Source organism: Hypomesus nipponensis, chromosome 9 (assembly GCF_054491055.1).
Source record: "Hypomesus nipponensis isolate SF chromosome 9, ASM5449105v1, whole genome shotgun sequence".
Lineage (NCBI taxonomy): Eukaryota > Metazoa > Chordata > Actinopteri > Osmeriformes > Osmeridae > Hypomesus > Hypomesus nipponensis.
This window is the reverse complement of record NC_140369.1, coordinates 13,775,202-13,789,863: the sequence shown is the minus strand read 5'-3', so window position 1 is coordinate 13,789,863 and position 14,662 is coordinate 13,775,202. Positions and strand designations below refer to the sequence as shown.

General features: G+C 48.3%; 1 protein-coding gene across 1 annotated transcript; it reads right to left on the bottom strand.

Annotated features, from left to right (window-relative positions):
• Nucleotides 1–14,157: 14,157 nt before the first annotated feature.
• Nucleotides 14,158–14,301, bottom strand: blacat1 (BLACAT1 overlapping LEMD1 locus). The gene has a single exon (XM_084704189.1). It carries the CDS (start codon nucleotides 14,293–14,295, stop codon nucleotides 14,158–14,160), a length of 138 nt encoding a protein of 45 aa, XP_084560315.1. The 5' UTR covers nucleotides 14,296–14,301.
• Nucleotides 14,302–14,662: the final 361 nt, after the last annotated feature.

The following is a 14,662-nucleotide window of genomic DNA, read 5'->3' as shown; positions in this document are numbered from 1 at the left end:
ATCTCCAGTGCACAGATTCCTTTCAAAGATCCATGATAGTCCATGATAGTCCAAATAGTTCATAGTCCATGCAGAATACAGCTGAGATGAGCTGTGATGAGACTGTCTCCCACTCTCTTTCTTTTTTTCTTTCTTTCTTTCTTTCTTTCTTTCTTTCTTTCTACCTTTCTTTCTTAAATTCTCTCTCTCTCTCTCTCTCTCTCTCTCTCTTTCTCTCTCTCTCTCTCTCTCTCTCTCTCTCTCTCTCTCTCTCTCTCTCTCTGACACACACACACAATGCACACACATACTGTACATTCCCTCATTTGTCACAGACGCAGACACTGAGGAGACCCAGAGAGCCCATTACCCATGCTCAGAACAGTGCGCCCCAGGCAGAGCTCAAGGTCTGGGGGCGTCTCGCTAACTGTCTGCCTTGATCCACTTTGATCATGGAGGCCTGCTGAGGAGAATCACAACCGCTTGGCTTCAATCAGCCACAGGCCGCCTGTGAAGAAGAGATGCAGTGGAGCGTAGTTTTCTATGCTCAAAGACTTTTGTATGGTAATTTGTTATGGGGGTTATTTTTTTCCAAAAGGACCCTTTGAAGCTCATAGAAGTGTATCTGGGTTTGGTGTGAGATTAAAATGAAGTTGGAGTGTGCTGTCCAAGGCAGACAGAGCATGGATATAAGGATGCGGGAAGACTCCAGATAGAAGACTCCAGATGGGGCCTTTAGGAAGGAGTGTGAGGGATTCTTCCCCTGTCTGGGGATGCCTGTCTGGAGACTGTTGCAGTCTCTGACCATCTGTCCCTGGCTTCACTGGGAACCATCTTACATCATTGATGTACTGTATTAGGATTTCACTAAGTAAGCATCCTAGAAAAAGATGTATCCCCATGTAAATAACTTATGTAACCTTTAATTCTAGATGTTCACCATGCAGGTCAGGAACAATTTTTGGTTGTTGTTGATTAAAAGAAGAGCAAAGGAGAGGGGAGCACAATCAATACGGTAATAGCACTCTCTGAGAATGTCACACACACACCCACACACACACACTTAGTGAGAGAGAGGTCAGACTTTACAAGTCTGTGAGTAACATGATGTCTCAGTAGGCCCCTTGTCTGCATAGAGATCACTGCTAAACAGCAGAGTTTAGACATTTACAAACCAACAGAGATGGCTGAAAGTAGGTCTGGACTCCTTCTGACCTCAATTCTCTGTTACCTCAGGTTTCAATCGGCCCTCTCTCTCACACGCACACACTCACACGCACACATTTTGCTCATCAGGGATGTGCAGCTCCTGTTCTCAAGGGTCAGATTCCTGCTGGTTTTCATTTTGCACTGACAGTTACTTGATCAGCTAATGACACTAATTGCCCAGAGAGTTCACACACCTGCTTGCTAAGGTGCTTCATCAGCTTCTCATTAATGCAGGATTTAATGCCAGGCCTCTTGTGGCCAGCAGGTTCTTTGCCCTGCTATTCTTTTGTATCTGGCTCCTTGCCTTGTAGAATGAATGTAAGGCAAGCAATCTGAGACTGGACATAAAAAAGTTGTGGATGATCACTATAGAAAGTAGTCCTGGTCCTGATCTTGATCTTGATCTTGGTCATGGTCATGGTCATGGTCATGGTCCTGGTCCTGGTCCTGGTCCTGGTCCTGGTCCTGGTCCTGGTCTTGGTCTTGGTCTTGGTCTTGGTCTTGGTCTTGGTCTTGGTCTTGGTCCTGGTCCTGGTCCTGGTCCTGGTCCTGGTCCTGGTCCTGGTCTTGGTCTTGGTCCTGGTCCTGGTCCTGGTCCTGGTCCTGGTCCTGGTCCTGGTCCTGGTCCTGGTCCTGGTCCTGGCCCATATTGCTGTAGATGGGCAGCGGACATGTTGCCAGACATGTCCTTGTTGCTGAAGTAATGACAAACAGTCACGTAACAAGAAGAATAATCGCTCAGAGGACAGGGACTAAACAGTCATTCAATTCAATCCAGCTCCAATAACTTAACACACACACACACAATGACTTGCAGACTAGCTACACACATATGTGGTTGTGATGGCATCTTCAAGGTCACCTCTGGACAATTATGGGCTGCTTCATTACTTCTGCATGTCTTTTTGTTGTTCCCATAGCAACCCCATGGAGATGACAGATGATAATATTGGTCGTCTTCCTCCCACTATGTTGCTAAGACACACACGCATACACACACTAACACACGCACACGCACACGCAGACACACACAAAGTGCCGATAATCATACATCTTGGGACTCACAATGCTTTAAATAAACAAGGCATTTGGGGCATGGTGTTAAAGTGAGAGATGGTGGTATACAAATAGGCCATCAAGGCAAAAGTGGGCCACAAGTAACAATCTCTCTCGCTTCTCCTCCCTATTTCCCTCCTCTGTCTCTCTCACTTTCTCCATCCCTCTGAGCAGGATGTGAGTGTCTCTGTTTTTGTTCTCAGAACAAACAGTACATCAGGCTGAGAAGGAGAGAACACACTGTGTTCCAGAGAATGAGAGGAGGACAGCTTAAAGAAGAACCATTCCCACCCACACACACATATTTGGGAATACCAACTGTACCGTTCAAGGACAACCAACACAGGACTGAGGTTGTTGTCTTTCAAAAATGTGATGCCATTTTGTAAGACTCATCCCAGCATTGCCTATCCTGGCAACTTTGACTTGGGAGGCACTGGAACAGAAATATGAGCCAGCAGAACCTTGCACTCATTCATTTTCCTGTGTAAGAGCTACATATCTAGTATTTAATGTGGTGACACGTTGCAAGGGGTTATGCTTGAAAGTAGCATAATTCTCTGGGTGAACTGGAAATAGTCTTTGTATTCCTTTCCATCAGAGAGGGTTCTCCTGAACACAGTCCTCCAGCAGCCTATATGAGAGGACTGATTTGTCGTCTGCCTGGGCTCTGGAGAGCAGCGAGTGATGCTGTCACACAGAGATAAGCACTTTTATCTCCAGACTGAGAAAACCAATCCTCGTCCGCAGTCTAAGAACAGGACCAACCCCAGCCCCAGCCCCAGCCCCAGCCCCAGCCCCAGCCCCAGCCCCAGCCCCAGCCCCAGCCCCAGCCCCAGCCTCAGCCCCAGTCTCAGCCTCAGCCCCAGCCCCAGCCTCATCCACAACCTCAGTGGGATAAAATCCTGTCTGTCAGCTGATAACATCTCCCCAGTTGACAGACAGCAAAGCCAGAGGCTTTGATACCAGCCAATCAGAGTGTCACTGGTCCAGGTTTGGCCAGTCACTTCCCTGATGGCTGCTGATAAGACACAGTTGGTTTAGAACACTGATTGATTAGTTCAGTCTGATACAGGGGGAATCAGGGACAGGATTAGATGAGAACAGAGTAGGGCTGACACCACTCAGCAACTCTTGGATTTTACAAACCATGATAGTATCATCCATCAACCCTCAGGAAACAGTTGTCATATTATTTGTTGATATATTACCTTGCCCAGTGCAATGAATACATTTTCTAATTATCTGAATTTTGTTTGCATGTCTGAAAGCATCCTTTAGACAGAGGTACGGAGGTCCTGCACTCCTCTGCTTTGCCATGTGGTGTCACTGTTCCACCAGTAACAGGGCAGACAGCCTGCTGTGAGTGTGGGATGTTGAACTCGAGCTGGATGAAGGACTATGCCATAGTCACTTTCCCATAGTCACTATGGGAACAGGTGTGTGGACTCTCATGCAATGACCACCAGTTACCTCACAATGACATACCATAAGCTTCCCAGATTTCATTCTGTCCACTCTTATTATCTTTCCCTTACAAAAATATTTGGGGGAGAGAAAGAGAGGGAGAAACGGAGATGCAGAGAGAAATTGCTCATTGATCATTGATGCATTTTCCTTTCAAGTGTCTCTTGAATTTTGCTCTGGGAGTTCAAAGTGTGAGTGTAGTATTCTCCCTCTCTCTCTCTCTCTCTCTCTCTCTCTCTCATTGATACTGCACTTCTGTCTTCAAGTGTCAGAACACACAGGGATTCTCTGTGTCTACCCACTCAAAGGTGCCATGGTGTGTGCTGACATGTAGTGCAGTGTACAGTTATTCCACCATCTCTCTCTCTGTTTCTGTCTCTCTCCCGCTCTCTCCCCCCCCACTCTCTCTCTTTTTCTGTCTCTCTCTACCGCTCTCTCTACCCCTCCACTCTCTCTTTCTCTATCTCTCTCTCTTTCCCTCCCCCTTTCTCTCTCTCACTCTCTCAGCACATCAGAAATTACAAAAGCGCAGACAGCCAGGGATGCAATTTCCTCCTCATTAAAAACCTGTGAGAAGGCATAGTCTGACACACGCACACGCACACACACACACATACACAATCACACACACGCACACGCACGCACACACACACACACACACACACACACACTTGCAGTGATGCAGGAGAAGATATTTACTCAAGCTAACAGAAACTGACAGAGTAATCAAAGTAATACACATGGCTTCTCTCTCTCTCTCTCTCTCTCTCTCTCTCTCTCTCTCTCTCTCTCTCTCTCTCTCTCTCTCTCTCTCTCTTCTCTCTCTCTCTCTCTCTCTCTCTCTCTCTCTCTCTCTCTCTCTCTCTCTCTCTCTCTCTCTCTCTCTCTCTCTCGCTCTCGCTCTCTCTCTCTTTCTATCCCCCTATTTCTCTCCCTATGCCTTACTCTTCTTCCCTTCTCTACTATCAAATCTAAAGTTTCTCCTCTTTGTTCTCCACCCCTCCCCCATCTCTTCATTCTCCTGACATGCCCCTCTACCTGTCTCTCTACTCTTGTAGCCGTCTCCTCTGTACCCACTCGCGCCTGCCGTGGTGCTCTCCCTCCCTCTGTCTCTCTCCCTCTCGCCCGCCCTCGCTGTATCCTTTATTTCTTTTCTCCTTCGGTTGCCTTCCATCACCCCCTCCTTCATGGGCTCCAACAACACGACCTGCCGCGTGCTGTCAACCTAACCTGCGGGCCTCACCAGCCAAACAGCCACTTCCACAGCTTTCTCGCTCTCGTTCTGTTTCACCTCTTTTCTTCATTTCCTTGTTTTTCCGTTGCTATTTCTCTTAGCCCTCTCTTTCTCTCCTGGCCTGTAGTTGGATGTGAAGAGTAATGTGATGCAGAGAGGCAACTAGAGCGAAACGCAGAGCCTTCTCAGCCATGGAGAACAGAGAGGTTCACACAGGAGTGGGTTACACCTCGCTGAGCCGACACACACACACACACACGGACGCACACACACTCGCACACACACACACACACACACACGCAGACACACACGCACAGACATGCAGAAACACATACATACACAGAGATCCACACAAAGACACACATTCACACACTCCCACAGCATATGGGTTTGTGTGCTGCTTGTGGACCATGTGTAGTATAGTCCATCTGTGAAAAGGTAAATTGAATTTTACTGGGACAAAGCTGGGACAAAGCTCCCAGACTCCCCCGCGGTCCTTAAAAAAAAAGAGCACTTTGAGATTCTAAAGCTTTCCCAAGCTTTTCACTCCCCATTTTTTTCTTCTTTCTTCCTTCCTGTCTCTCTGTGGGGAAATGAAGGTGTGAGAAACCCTGATCGATATGCTCATTAAAGAGCCCTGTCTTTCTAAAGCTGGTCTCAGCCAGGCACCGCAGCGGGGATGCAGGGAACTCAAACACAAATACTAAACAGTAACCCCAAAAAAAAAAACAACAACAAAAAAACACAGCTCCACTTCGTTTCTACATCTCGTTTCCATATCTGGAGCCAAACCACAGTGTGCAACAGTATTTAGCTGTCAGAGAGCAGTTGGGATGAGGTTCTTTCTCTCTCGGCTATCTGATGGAGGGCTGGTGTAGCAGGGGAGTTGTGGCGACTGTTGCTCATGTCTCTATTATTACAGGAGGGTTTAGTGGCGTCTGTTTTAACTTGCTGTTTTATTGAGCTTTGATAAACAGTGGAGCAGAGAGTCAGCCCACACAATTAACCCACACATAGAAAGTGTCACTCTGGAAACACTGGTAAATACGTTAGTCTCTCATTAGTCAGAGCACAGATGCCTCCGCGTCTGTGTGTGTGCATGTCAGTGTGTGTGTAAGTGTTGCGTGTGATCAAGATGATGTGCAGTTGGAAAAGTATTGGGTTAGGTAAATTCATTATCCATCTGCTCTGTAGATCTAATGATTTGCTCTTGGAGAAGTACACTGATCTAATCATGCCCTCACTGATTGAGTTAGTGTTAGTATATACTTACAGTAGTATGCAATAGTGGCGATGAGCTTGGCAGACAAGGTTCTGGTCTGTGAAATAAGGATCTAACTGTGTTGGGTTTCATGGGTGGTCTGGCCAGCTCTAGTTGCCAGGGTTACCAGCTCCCAGTGGAGGGTCAGTGCTCGTTGCTATGCTAATGCCTTCAGATCAAAGTGACCAGTGTAATAGCCAACCAGGTGTGTGTGTGTGTGTGTGTTTGTGTATGTGCAGCCTTATTAATGTGCATCATTAATAAGGCTATTTCATCTCTGTGAAAGCTCAGGGTCAGAGAGGGGAGAGTTTCCTGTCTGCAATACAGCTGCAATCTACACGTTGGGAAATTAATCAAAAGGCTGCAAGTTCCAATCTAATTCTTGAGCGTGAAGCATACTTCTCCACGGTCTCTCTCTGTTTTCTCTCTGTCTCTCTCTATATATTCTCTCTACTTAACCTTCTTTCCTCACTTTTACTCATTTTCCTCCCTGTCCATCTTCTTTTTTCTTCATCTTGTCTCTCCACGCCTGTCTCTCTCTGCCTCCAACTTCCCCATCCCACTTGAGTAGTTTCATCAGCTATGACTTATCTAGAGAAAGTGATGGGGAGCAGAGGAGGAGGGGGTGGATAGAGGAGATGGGAAACATGAGGAGGAGAAGGGAGGCGAGCGTGACCAGTTTGTGGTTAATGACAGTCACACAGCCAGGCATGTTGATGCAGCAGTGCTGATCTCACAGAGAAGCAGCCTCATATCCGTCGTGTGGAAGATCCATGGTGCAGAAGCCTCGCGTCTCTTTATTAATATGTGTAAAAAACAGAGCACACTCATATCTGGAGAGGCACAGAGCTTTTATTAAAACAGCTTAGTAAGCCCAGGTGAAAACCAGAACAGCAGACAACAGGGAGTCTCAGAACAACCGGGGAACTGGATATTTTATTTACTGAAACAAAAGGGAGGAAGAGCCTCCGAAAAAAAGAGGGAACATTACTTTATTCATGTGAGAGACAGATATTGCATTATCATTTCATCATGGCTCACTGACAATATGGCTTTTTCAATCAGAGAAGATACATGCATTATTTATTCATAAATGCATATTGAAAAGGCACACAATACACACCATAGCCAATCTCTCCAGAGCAGACACAATCAAATATACATGAGTGTGATACAGCTGAGAAGGGGGGGGGGGCTTCAAACACTGTGCAGGCAGCGTTTGCTTTCTTTTTTGAAAGAAACATGATTATCTGGACTCGAATCTAGAAGTTTTGGAGAGAGAAAACCCCGGTAAAAGTCTATTTCTTTGACTTTGAACACATTGTGAGTGTTGGTGTGTGTTTTGGTGTGACATAGATTGGAATTAGATAGCACTGTGTGTGTGTGTCTGTCTGTCTGTATGTGTGTGTGTGTGTGTCTGTATGTGTGCGTGTGGTGCCAAAGTGTGTGTTTGGAATGCAGAGCACGTATGAGGTCTGCGAAGCTCCCCTTGCAGCAAGCCTCATTAAAGTGCTGTATAGTCGCTTTAAAGCAAGGGTCTACATCCAGACCACACACACACACACTCTACAGACACACACACACACAGACATTGTATACCTGCTTTGAAAGGAGACAGGTGCAAGGGTGTGTATGAAAATGTACGTAAGGTGAGCAGTTCTGCAGCGGTTTTATTAGTTGTACCCTGACTGGGGTTTGTGAGCGTCCGACAGAGATATAAAGTGAAAGAGAGGTAGAGAAAAAGAGACAGAGAGAGAGAGATATATGGAAAGAGATCCAGTGCATGTGTGTGTGGATGATGGGTGTCAGACAGTGGCAGACTCACCAGGGAGGGGTTCTCAAGTACAGATGTGGAAGCCTGCTGTCAATACAGTTTGGGGGTTCTGCTGTTTATTTTTATATATATATGTATTCATTTTCCTCTGCTCCAGCTCGCTGTCTCTCTCTGTCACACCTTCCTCTCTCTCTCTCTCTCTCTCTCTCTCTCTCTCTCTCTCTCTCTCTCTCTCTCTCTCTCTCTCTCTCTCTCTCTCTCTCTCTCTCTCTCTCTCTCTGTCACTCTCTCTCTCCATCTCTCTCTCTCTCTCTCTCTCTCTCTCTCTCTCTCTCTCTCTCTCTCTCTCTCCCTCCATCTCTCTCTCTTCCATCTCTCTCCATTTCTCTCTCTCTCCATCTCTCTCTCTGTGGTTTTCACTTTTAGTTTCTGCATTAACTTCTAGTAATGTACTCAACAATTCTTCTATTGCCCCTCCTGTCTTCTTCTTTCCCTCCCTCAGTATATCAACCTCTTGCCCTCTTTCTCCCTCCTCAGGGTCTCAAAGGTGTTGTTTTCTCTTATTCTCACGTGCTTTCAAACTAATTTCTCTTTCCCCCTCCCTCCCTCATCCACTTCTCTCTCTCCTCCATCTCTCTCTCTCCTTCTCTCTGAGGTATCTGCCACTGCAGTCCCAGATATATAAATAATATAACAAACTTGAGGCAAGGACCAGATTACATAGTAGCACACATACACACACGCACACACACAACAACATGAACCCCCCACACACACATACACAGGCTGCTCTTGTGACAGTGAGCAAAGAGAGGGCCAACAGGGGTGAAAGCATTCATCAAATTGCACAAACAGCAAACAAATGCCTGTCAGACAGTGTTGGAGTCCCTGAGATGGGAGGGAAACAGGATGAACGTGGGACAATAAAGACACAGCACAGGCTCGGCCCTGTGTGGAGGAAAGCTGTGCATGGACTCCTCTGGGCTCTCTGGTGGACTGTGTCACACTTGGATCCCTTCTGATTGTGGTATCTGCTGTCTGCTGGGTTTAAACCCAAGGCTTTGTACCTCAGACCAGGGTCCCAGGGCTTGGCACTGGAATCAGCCAAACACAAATCACTCTGTCTCTCTGATAGATGAGCACTATAAATGGATGAGAAAGGCAGAACAAGCTGTGGGAGAGTGTGTGGACGTGTGTGTGCGTTCCGTGATTCCATGCCCTGCGTGCTTGAAGCAGACTAAAGTGCAACGCAGCACATTAGAGAAAGCAGAGAGGAGCTGTTAATGAACAGTATGAGACGCTAATTAACAGTATTGTTCTTGAACGCAAGTTAATCAAACTGCGTTTAAAGCGAAAACACTCTCGCACACTCTCCATCAATCGTTGGGACTCAACACCATGGTTACAGGGGCTAACACCCCCTGAGAAATCAAACAGTCATTTAGAGCCCAGCCTGTGCTCAATACTGACGCCCCTATCGACCCACACCACAGTGCACAGTGGGAGTGAGAAAGAGTGTGTGTGTCTGTGTGTGTCTGTGTGCGTGTCTGTGTGCGTGTGTGCGTGCGCGTGCGTGTGTGCCGTGATGGATTCAGAGGCATTGGGGTGACGTGAAAGATGGGGAGGGCGAAGAAAAGCAACAGAAAGGGAGAGTCAAATCTAGGGGAGCGAGGTGGGAAGCGAGGGAAGCGTACAGGGGGAAATTGATTATCTCCCCATTGTTAATGGAGATCTGGCATCTGTCCTGCGGTTGCCCAGAGCTGCAGTGTAGCAGCAGAACCCCCCCCCCCCCCTCGCCCCTCTCCCCTCCCTCCTACACACACTTCCCCTGCCAGGCAGGTAAGACAGTTCCCCACTGGTCAGCCTGATGGAGAAACTAAACAAGAGTAGAAGTCAGCGGATGAAGGACACAAGCTCCCAGACAGGGTGGGTGGACAGTGCGTCCGCTCCAGCAGTGAGAGCTGGAGGAGGGATGGAGCTGTTGTCTAGTCTGCCTCTGGCCGCCCTGAGCACCTGGTGTTGCATGCGGCAGATGGAAACGGCGGGGTGGGGGGCAGTAATGAGAGTCGCGCGGGCCTCAGTCTCACGCTGCAGGGAGGAAGACAATCAGTGTAACACTCCGCTTCCATCCAGAAGGGATGAGAATTACAGTTTTAACTGCATCACTTTTATTCTCCAATCACAAGCTTTTTCACAGATCACCATGGACACTTAGTTAAATGGCTAGCCATCCAATCAGTGAGTGTGTGTGTGTGTCTCTGTATGTGTATGTCAGCGTGTGCGCAGTGTCTGTGTGTGTGTGGGCGTGCGTGTTTGATGTCTGAAGACTGCCACAAATTGGCAATCAGGTGAGGTTGGCATGGATATGGGGCTCTCCTCACAGGGATCCTGACTCCAATCCTCTCTATCCTTCCTCTTAACGTCATCCCTCTCTCCCTCTCTCCCTTTCTCCCTCTCTCCCTCTCTTTCTCGCTTCCAAGCCGTTTCTGCTCGACCCTGACAGGTGCTCCTGACAAAACCCATTACCGTCTCAATTACACTATATCTCTCTCTCCCTCCCTCTATCAACCTGCTCTCTCTCTCTCTCCCTCCCTCTCCCTCTCTCTCCTCAGGTCTTGCAAATGTGTCCCTTTCGCTTCATCCTAATCTCACATGCTTTCAAACTACCTTCTCTTTCCCTTCCCTCCTCCATCTCTCCCCCCTTCATCCCCCTCTTTCCCCTTCTCCCTCAGCTTTGTAACTCGGGCAATAGTCAACATGTCTGACATAACTAAAGCCACAGTAGTAGGATACACTTTCTTTGTTGTTAGGAGCGACCGGATGAGGGAAGGGGATGAGTGAAAAGGTGGGAGGTGGAGCAGAGAAAAGTTCCCCTCTGCTTGCGTCGTACCTCCTGTCTTACACCCCCTGTCTACCCCTCCATTTTCCTCCTCCCGTCTCTTTGTCTTGCTCTGTACGTCTCCTCCCATCCCATCCCATCCCTCCCCCTCTCCTGCTTCTCCTGCAGGTGTGCGGGGGGGCGAGGTGTTGAGGGAGGGAAGGAGTGAGTGATGACTCTCTCCCTCCGTCTGCAACGTCCTCCGCCCCGCTGGCTCTTCCCTTGTTTCTGACCCAAATCTAATGCGACTCTGGCTCGTTTTCTCTCCCTCTCTCTCTCTCTCCCTCCTTTCTTCTCTTCTATTAGCCGAGTCGTGCACCACCGTCTATTTTTAGCTGTTTGTCCTTGAGTTAGGATCCCTGAGCATTGCTATGATCCATAAAGGACTGCGTAGTGTGGCATTCAGCTGGAAACACCCCGCCCACCTGTGTGTGCGTGTGTGTGTTTTTGTGTGTGTGTGTGTGAGCGTGTACTACAAACTTGTTATTAATTTCAACTCCACCAAATTCCAGAGATAATTCTCCTCTTTAAGGAGGTGTAATGTGGGTAGTGTTTAAGAATTGTAATGCAGGCACTGGACTGTTCTTTTCTAATCCTCCTCTCTCCTCACAGAGTTAGCAACCGTAGCCAATTAGCATGACTGCCGAGTCTAGTATTAGCCCCGTCTTCCAGATTCATTCCTCTCTCATTATCCGCCCTTTCTCTCTCTCTCTCTTTCTCGTTAGCGTCCCACAGTAACATGGTGACTCATAATAGGTGTTCCTCTCTGTGAAACGACTTAGCTTTGTCTCATTTCACTGCCCCTGGTGCTAGATGGAGCAAATAGCCAATCTACCCCACACAGACACAGGCACACAATCAGTCCTATCCATTAATCTGCTGGAAAGCCGCTTCTGCACTGAAAGTGAGTGAAATCCCCGATAAGAGGAGTGGAGGGAGAGAGAGGTAGGAGAGAGAGAGAGAGAGAGAGAGAGAGAGAGAGAGAGAGAGAGAGAGAGAGAGAGAGAGAGAGAGAGAGAGAGAGAGAGAGAGAGACGGAGAAAGAGGGTTATCTATGGGTGCTGCCATGCAAGACCATGTTCAGAGCTCAGTGCAAGTGTTCCACCAGCAGATAAAGAGATGAACAGACCTGCGAGAACGGGGAGAGCAACAGCGGCGGAGAGAGGAGGACTCAAGACAGAGGGAGGAAGGGGCAAGAGGCCAACACAGAGAAATGAGAGAGGAGGACTCAAGACAGAGGGAGGAAGGGGCAAGAGGACAACACAGAGAAATGAGAGAGGAGGACTCAAGACAGAGGGAGGAAGGGGCAAGAGGCCAACACAGAGAAATGAGAGAGGAGGACTCAAGACAGAGGGAGGAAGGGGGCAAGAGGCCAACACAGAGAAATGAGAGAGGAGGACTCAAGACAGAGGGAGGAAGGGGCAAGAGGACAACACAGAGAAATGAGAGAGGAGGACTCAAGACAGAGGGAGGAAGGGGCAAGAGGCCAACACAGAGAAATGAGAGAGGAGGACTCAAGACAGAGGGAGGAAGGGGGCAAGAGGCCAACACAGAGAAATGAGAGAGGAGGACTCAAGACAGAGGGAGGAAGGGGGCAAGAGGCCAACACAGAGAAATGAGAGAGGAGGACTCAAGACAGAGGGAGGAAGGGGGCAAGAGGCCAACACAGAGAAATGAGAGAGGAGGACTCAAGACAGAGGGAGGAAGGGGCAAGAGGCCAACACAGAGAAATGAGAGAGGAGGACTCAAGACAGAGGGAGGAAGGGGCAAGAGGCCAACACAGAGAAATGAGAGAGGAAGGCGAAAGACGGAGTAGAGACGGGAAAGGAGGAGAGGAGGGGAGGCTGGCAGGCAGAAATTTCTAAGCCTTGAATGTAAATATGCGTGAGGGGATTATCACAGAATGCCAGGCGTCGCTTCTGGGGCTTTTGTTTCCGTGACACCATGACGTTGGCTTTGTTTCCGTGACAGCAGACGTGTGCATGTGTGTGTGTGTGTGCATGCATGTGTGTGTGTGTGTGTGTGTGTATGTTTCGTCCAGGCATCTGTTTCCTCCTAGAAAAGGTTAATTACATCTCCACTGCCTGACTGGACGTGCCATGCATAATCACACACACTAATGAGACCTGTGTGTGTGTGTGTGTGTGTGTGTGTGTCCGTTCTTTTGAGCCTGTATGCATGCAAAAAGCGAATACAAGTGAATTAATAAGTCAACTCTAAGGTTCTGACAGGAAGCGTCATTGTTGAGCGGTAGCAAAATCTCAATACACACAAATCCTGTCATATCCATTGCAAACAGGTGACAGCTGTACCTCCTCCATAGTGGCATTTAGTGACAGGCTCTCTCTCTCTGGAGGACTTTAATTGATGAAACTCTGGGTCTCTGAGAGTCTGTGTGTGTGTGTGTGTGTGTGTGTGTGTGTGTGTGTGTGTGTGTGGAGTGGGAGGCGGTTAAGTTCTTTAATTACTTTTTCAGACTAATGAGGCAGACTGTTCTCTTATTGGTGGAGGGGAACGCCTTCACTCAATCTGACCCATGCCCCAGCGCTCCACACTCCAGCGAAGCTGTTGATTGGACAGCTGCCTCTGCATGAGACCAGACTCACCTCAGTGTGCTGGGCGGCGTGTGTACACCTCAAGCTCCTCACCCTTCATTGGAGTAATCACTGACCTGATCTGACAGGACTGCCCCTGTTTCGGAGAGCTGAACAATAATGAAGAACCCTGAAGAGGGGTCGATCTCGACCAGGTGATCACTTCAATGAAGGCAGGATGCGAGGAAGGACTCAAAAAGGAAATTGCACCATGTCAAGGTTGTACCTGAAGCGCGTCCAGTAAGATCAATATGACATGACAGGTGGAAAGGCCGGTAGCAGAAAGTAAAGCTGTGAAGAGCCTTTTACTCCAACCCAGCCTCGGGTCAACAGCAACACTGTTCGAACTGCACTCTTCTACTCCTGGATTATCTGCGGCACTTATGATATTCACTGTTTTCACGCCACTTTAGATAAAAGTATCTGATAAATGAATACATGTAAATATAAAATGCGGCACAAGGCCAATTTTCTAGTCCTGAGCTGAGAAGTAGAGACGGTCTACGGCTGGGTGGAAGCAAAGGCCTGCACGAGCTGATCTACTGCATGCGCATCTGTCGTGTCATCATCCTGGATACCAGCTTTGTCTAACGCCATGTTAAGTATGATTCAACGAGGGTTCCACCATGCTCTGGCCATGACGTTGGTGGGGGTTTGGGTGAGGGGGACCCCGGGGAAGGGGGAAAGGCCCCCCAGGGCCCCACGTCACACCTTGGTCTCCTGATCCCTCCATCCCTCAGCCTCCTCCACCTTTTCCTCTTCTTCTTTCTCCTTCTTCTTCTTGTTCCTGCATCTGCGGCAGAAGCCGTGCAGGCTGCAGAAACAGGCGAAGGTACAGGGCATGCTTTATCTGACACGCTGCATCCAGGTCCTGCGGACAGAAGAAGGAAAGAGGGATGGGGGGTTGAAGGGGTGGAGAAAACGAAATGATGAAGACATGCAAGCGTTTTCTCGCCTTTCAGAGGTTCTGTCTTGGACACTTTTGAGATATACTTTCAAGCTCTCTCTCAAATGGGCTTTTGAACACGCCTCCAATATGTCCACACATAAAAGCTGAACTGAAACATTTTCTGGAACGTCGAGGAAGAGAAAGTTTAGTCTGTAAACTTCTGAGAGTTGGACAATTTTTTTAGGTTTTGGTCTTTCGTTGAAGGTGTTCCAGATCCTGCTGGTCTACATCCAGGGAAAGACAGCTCTGCTCACAGCTCGG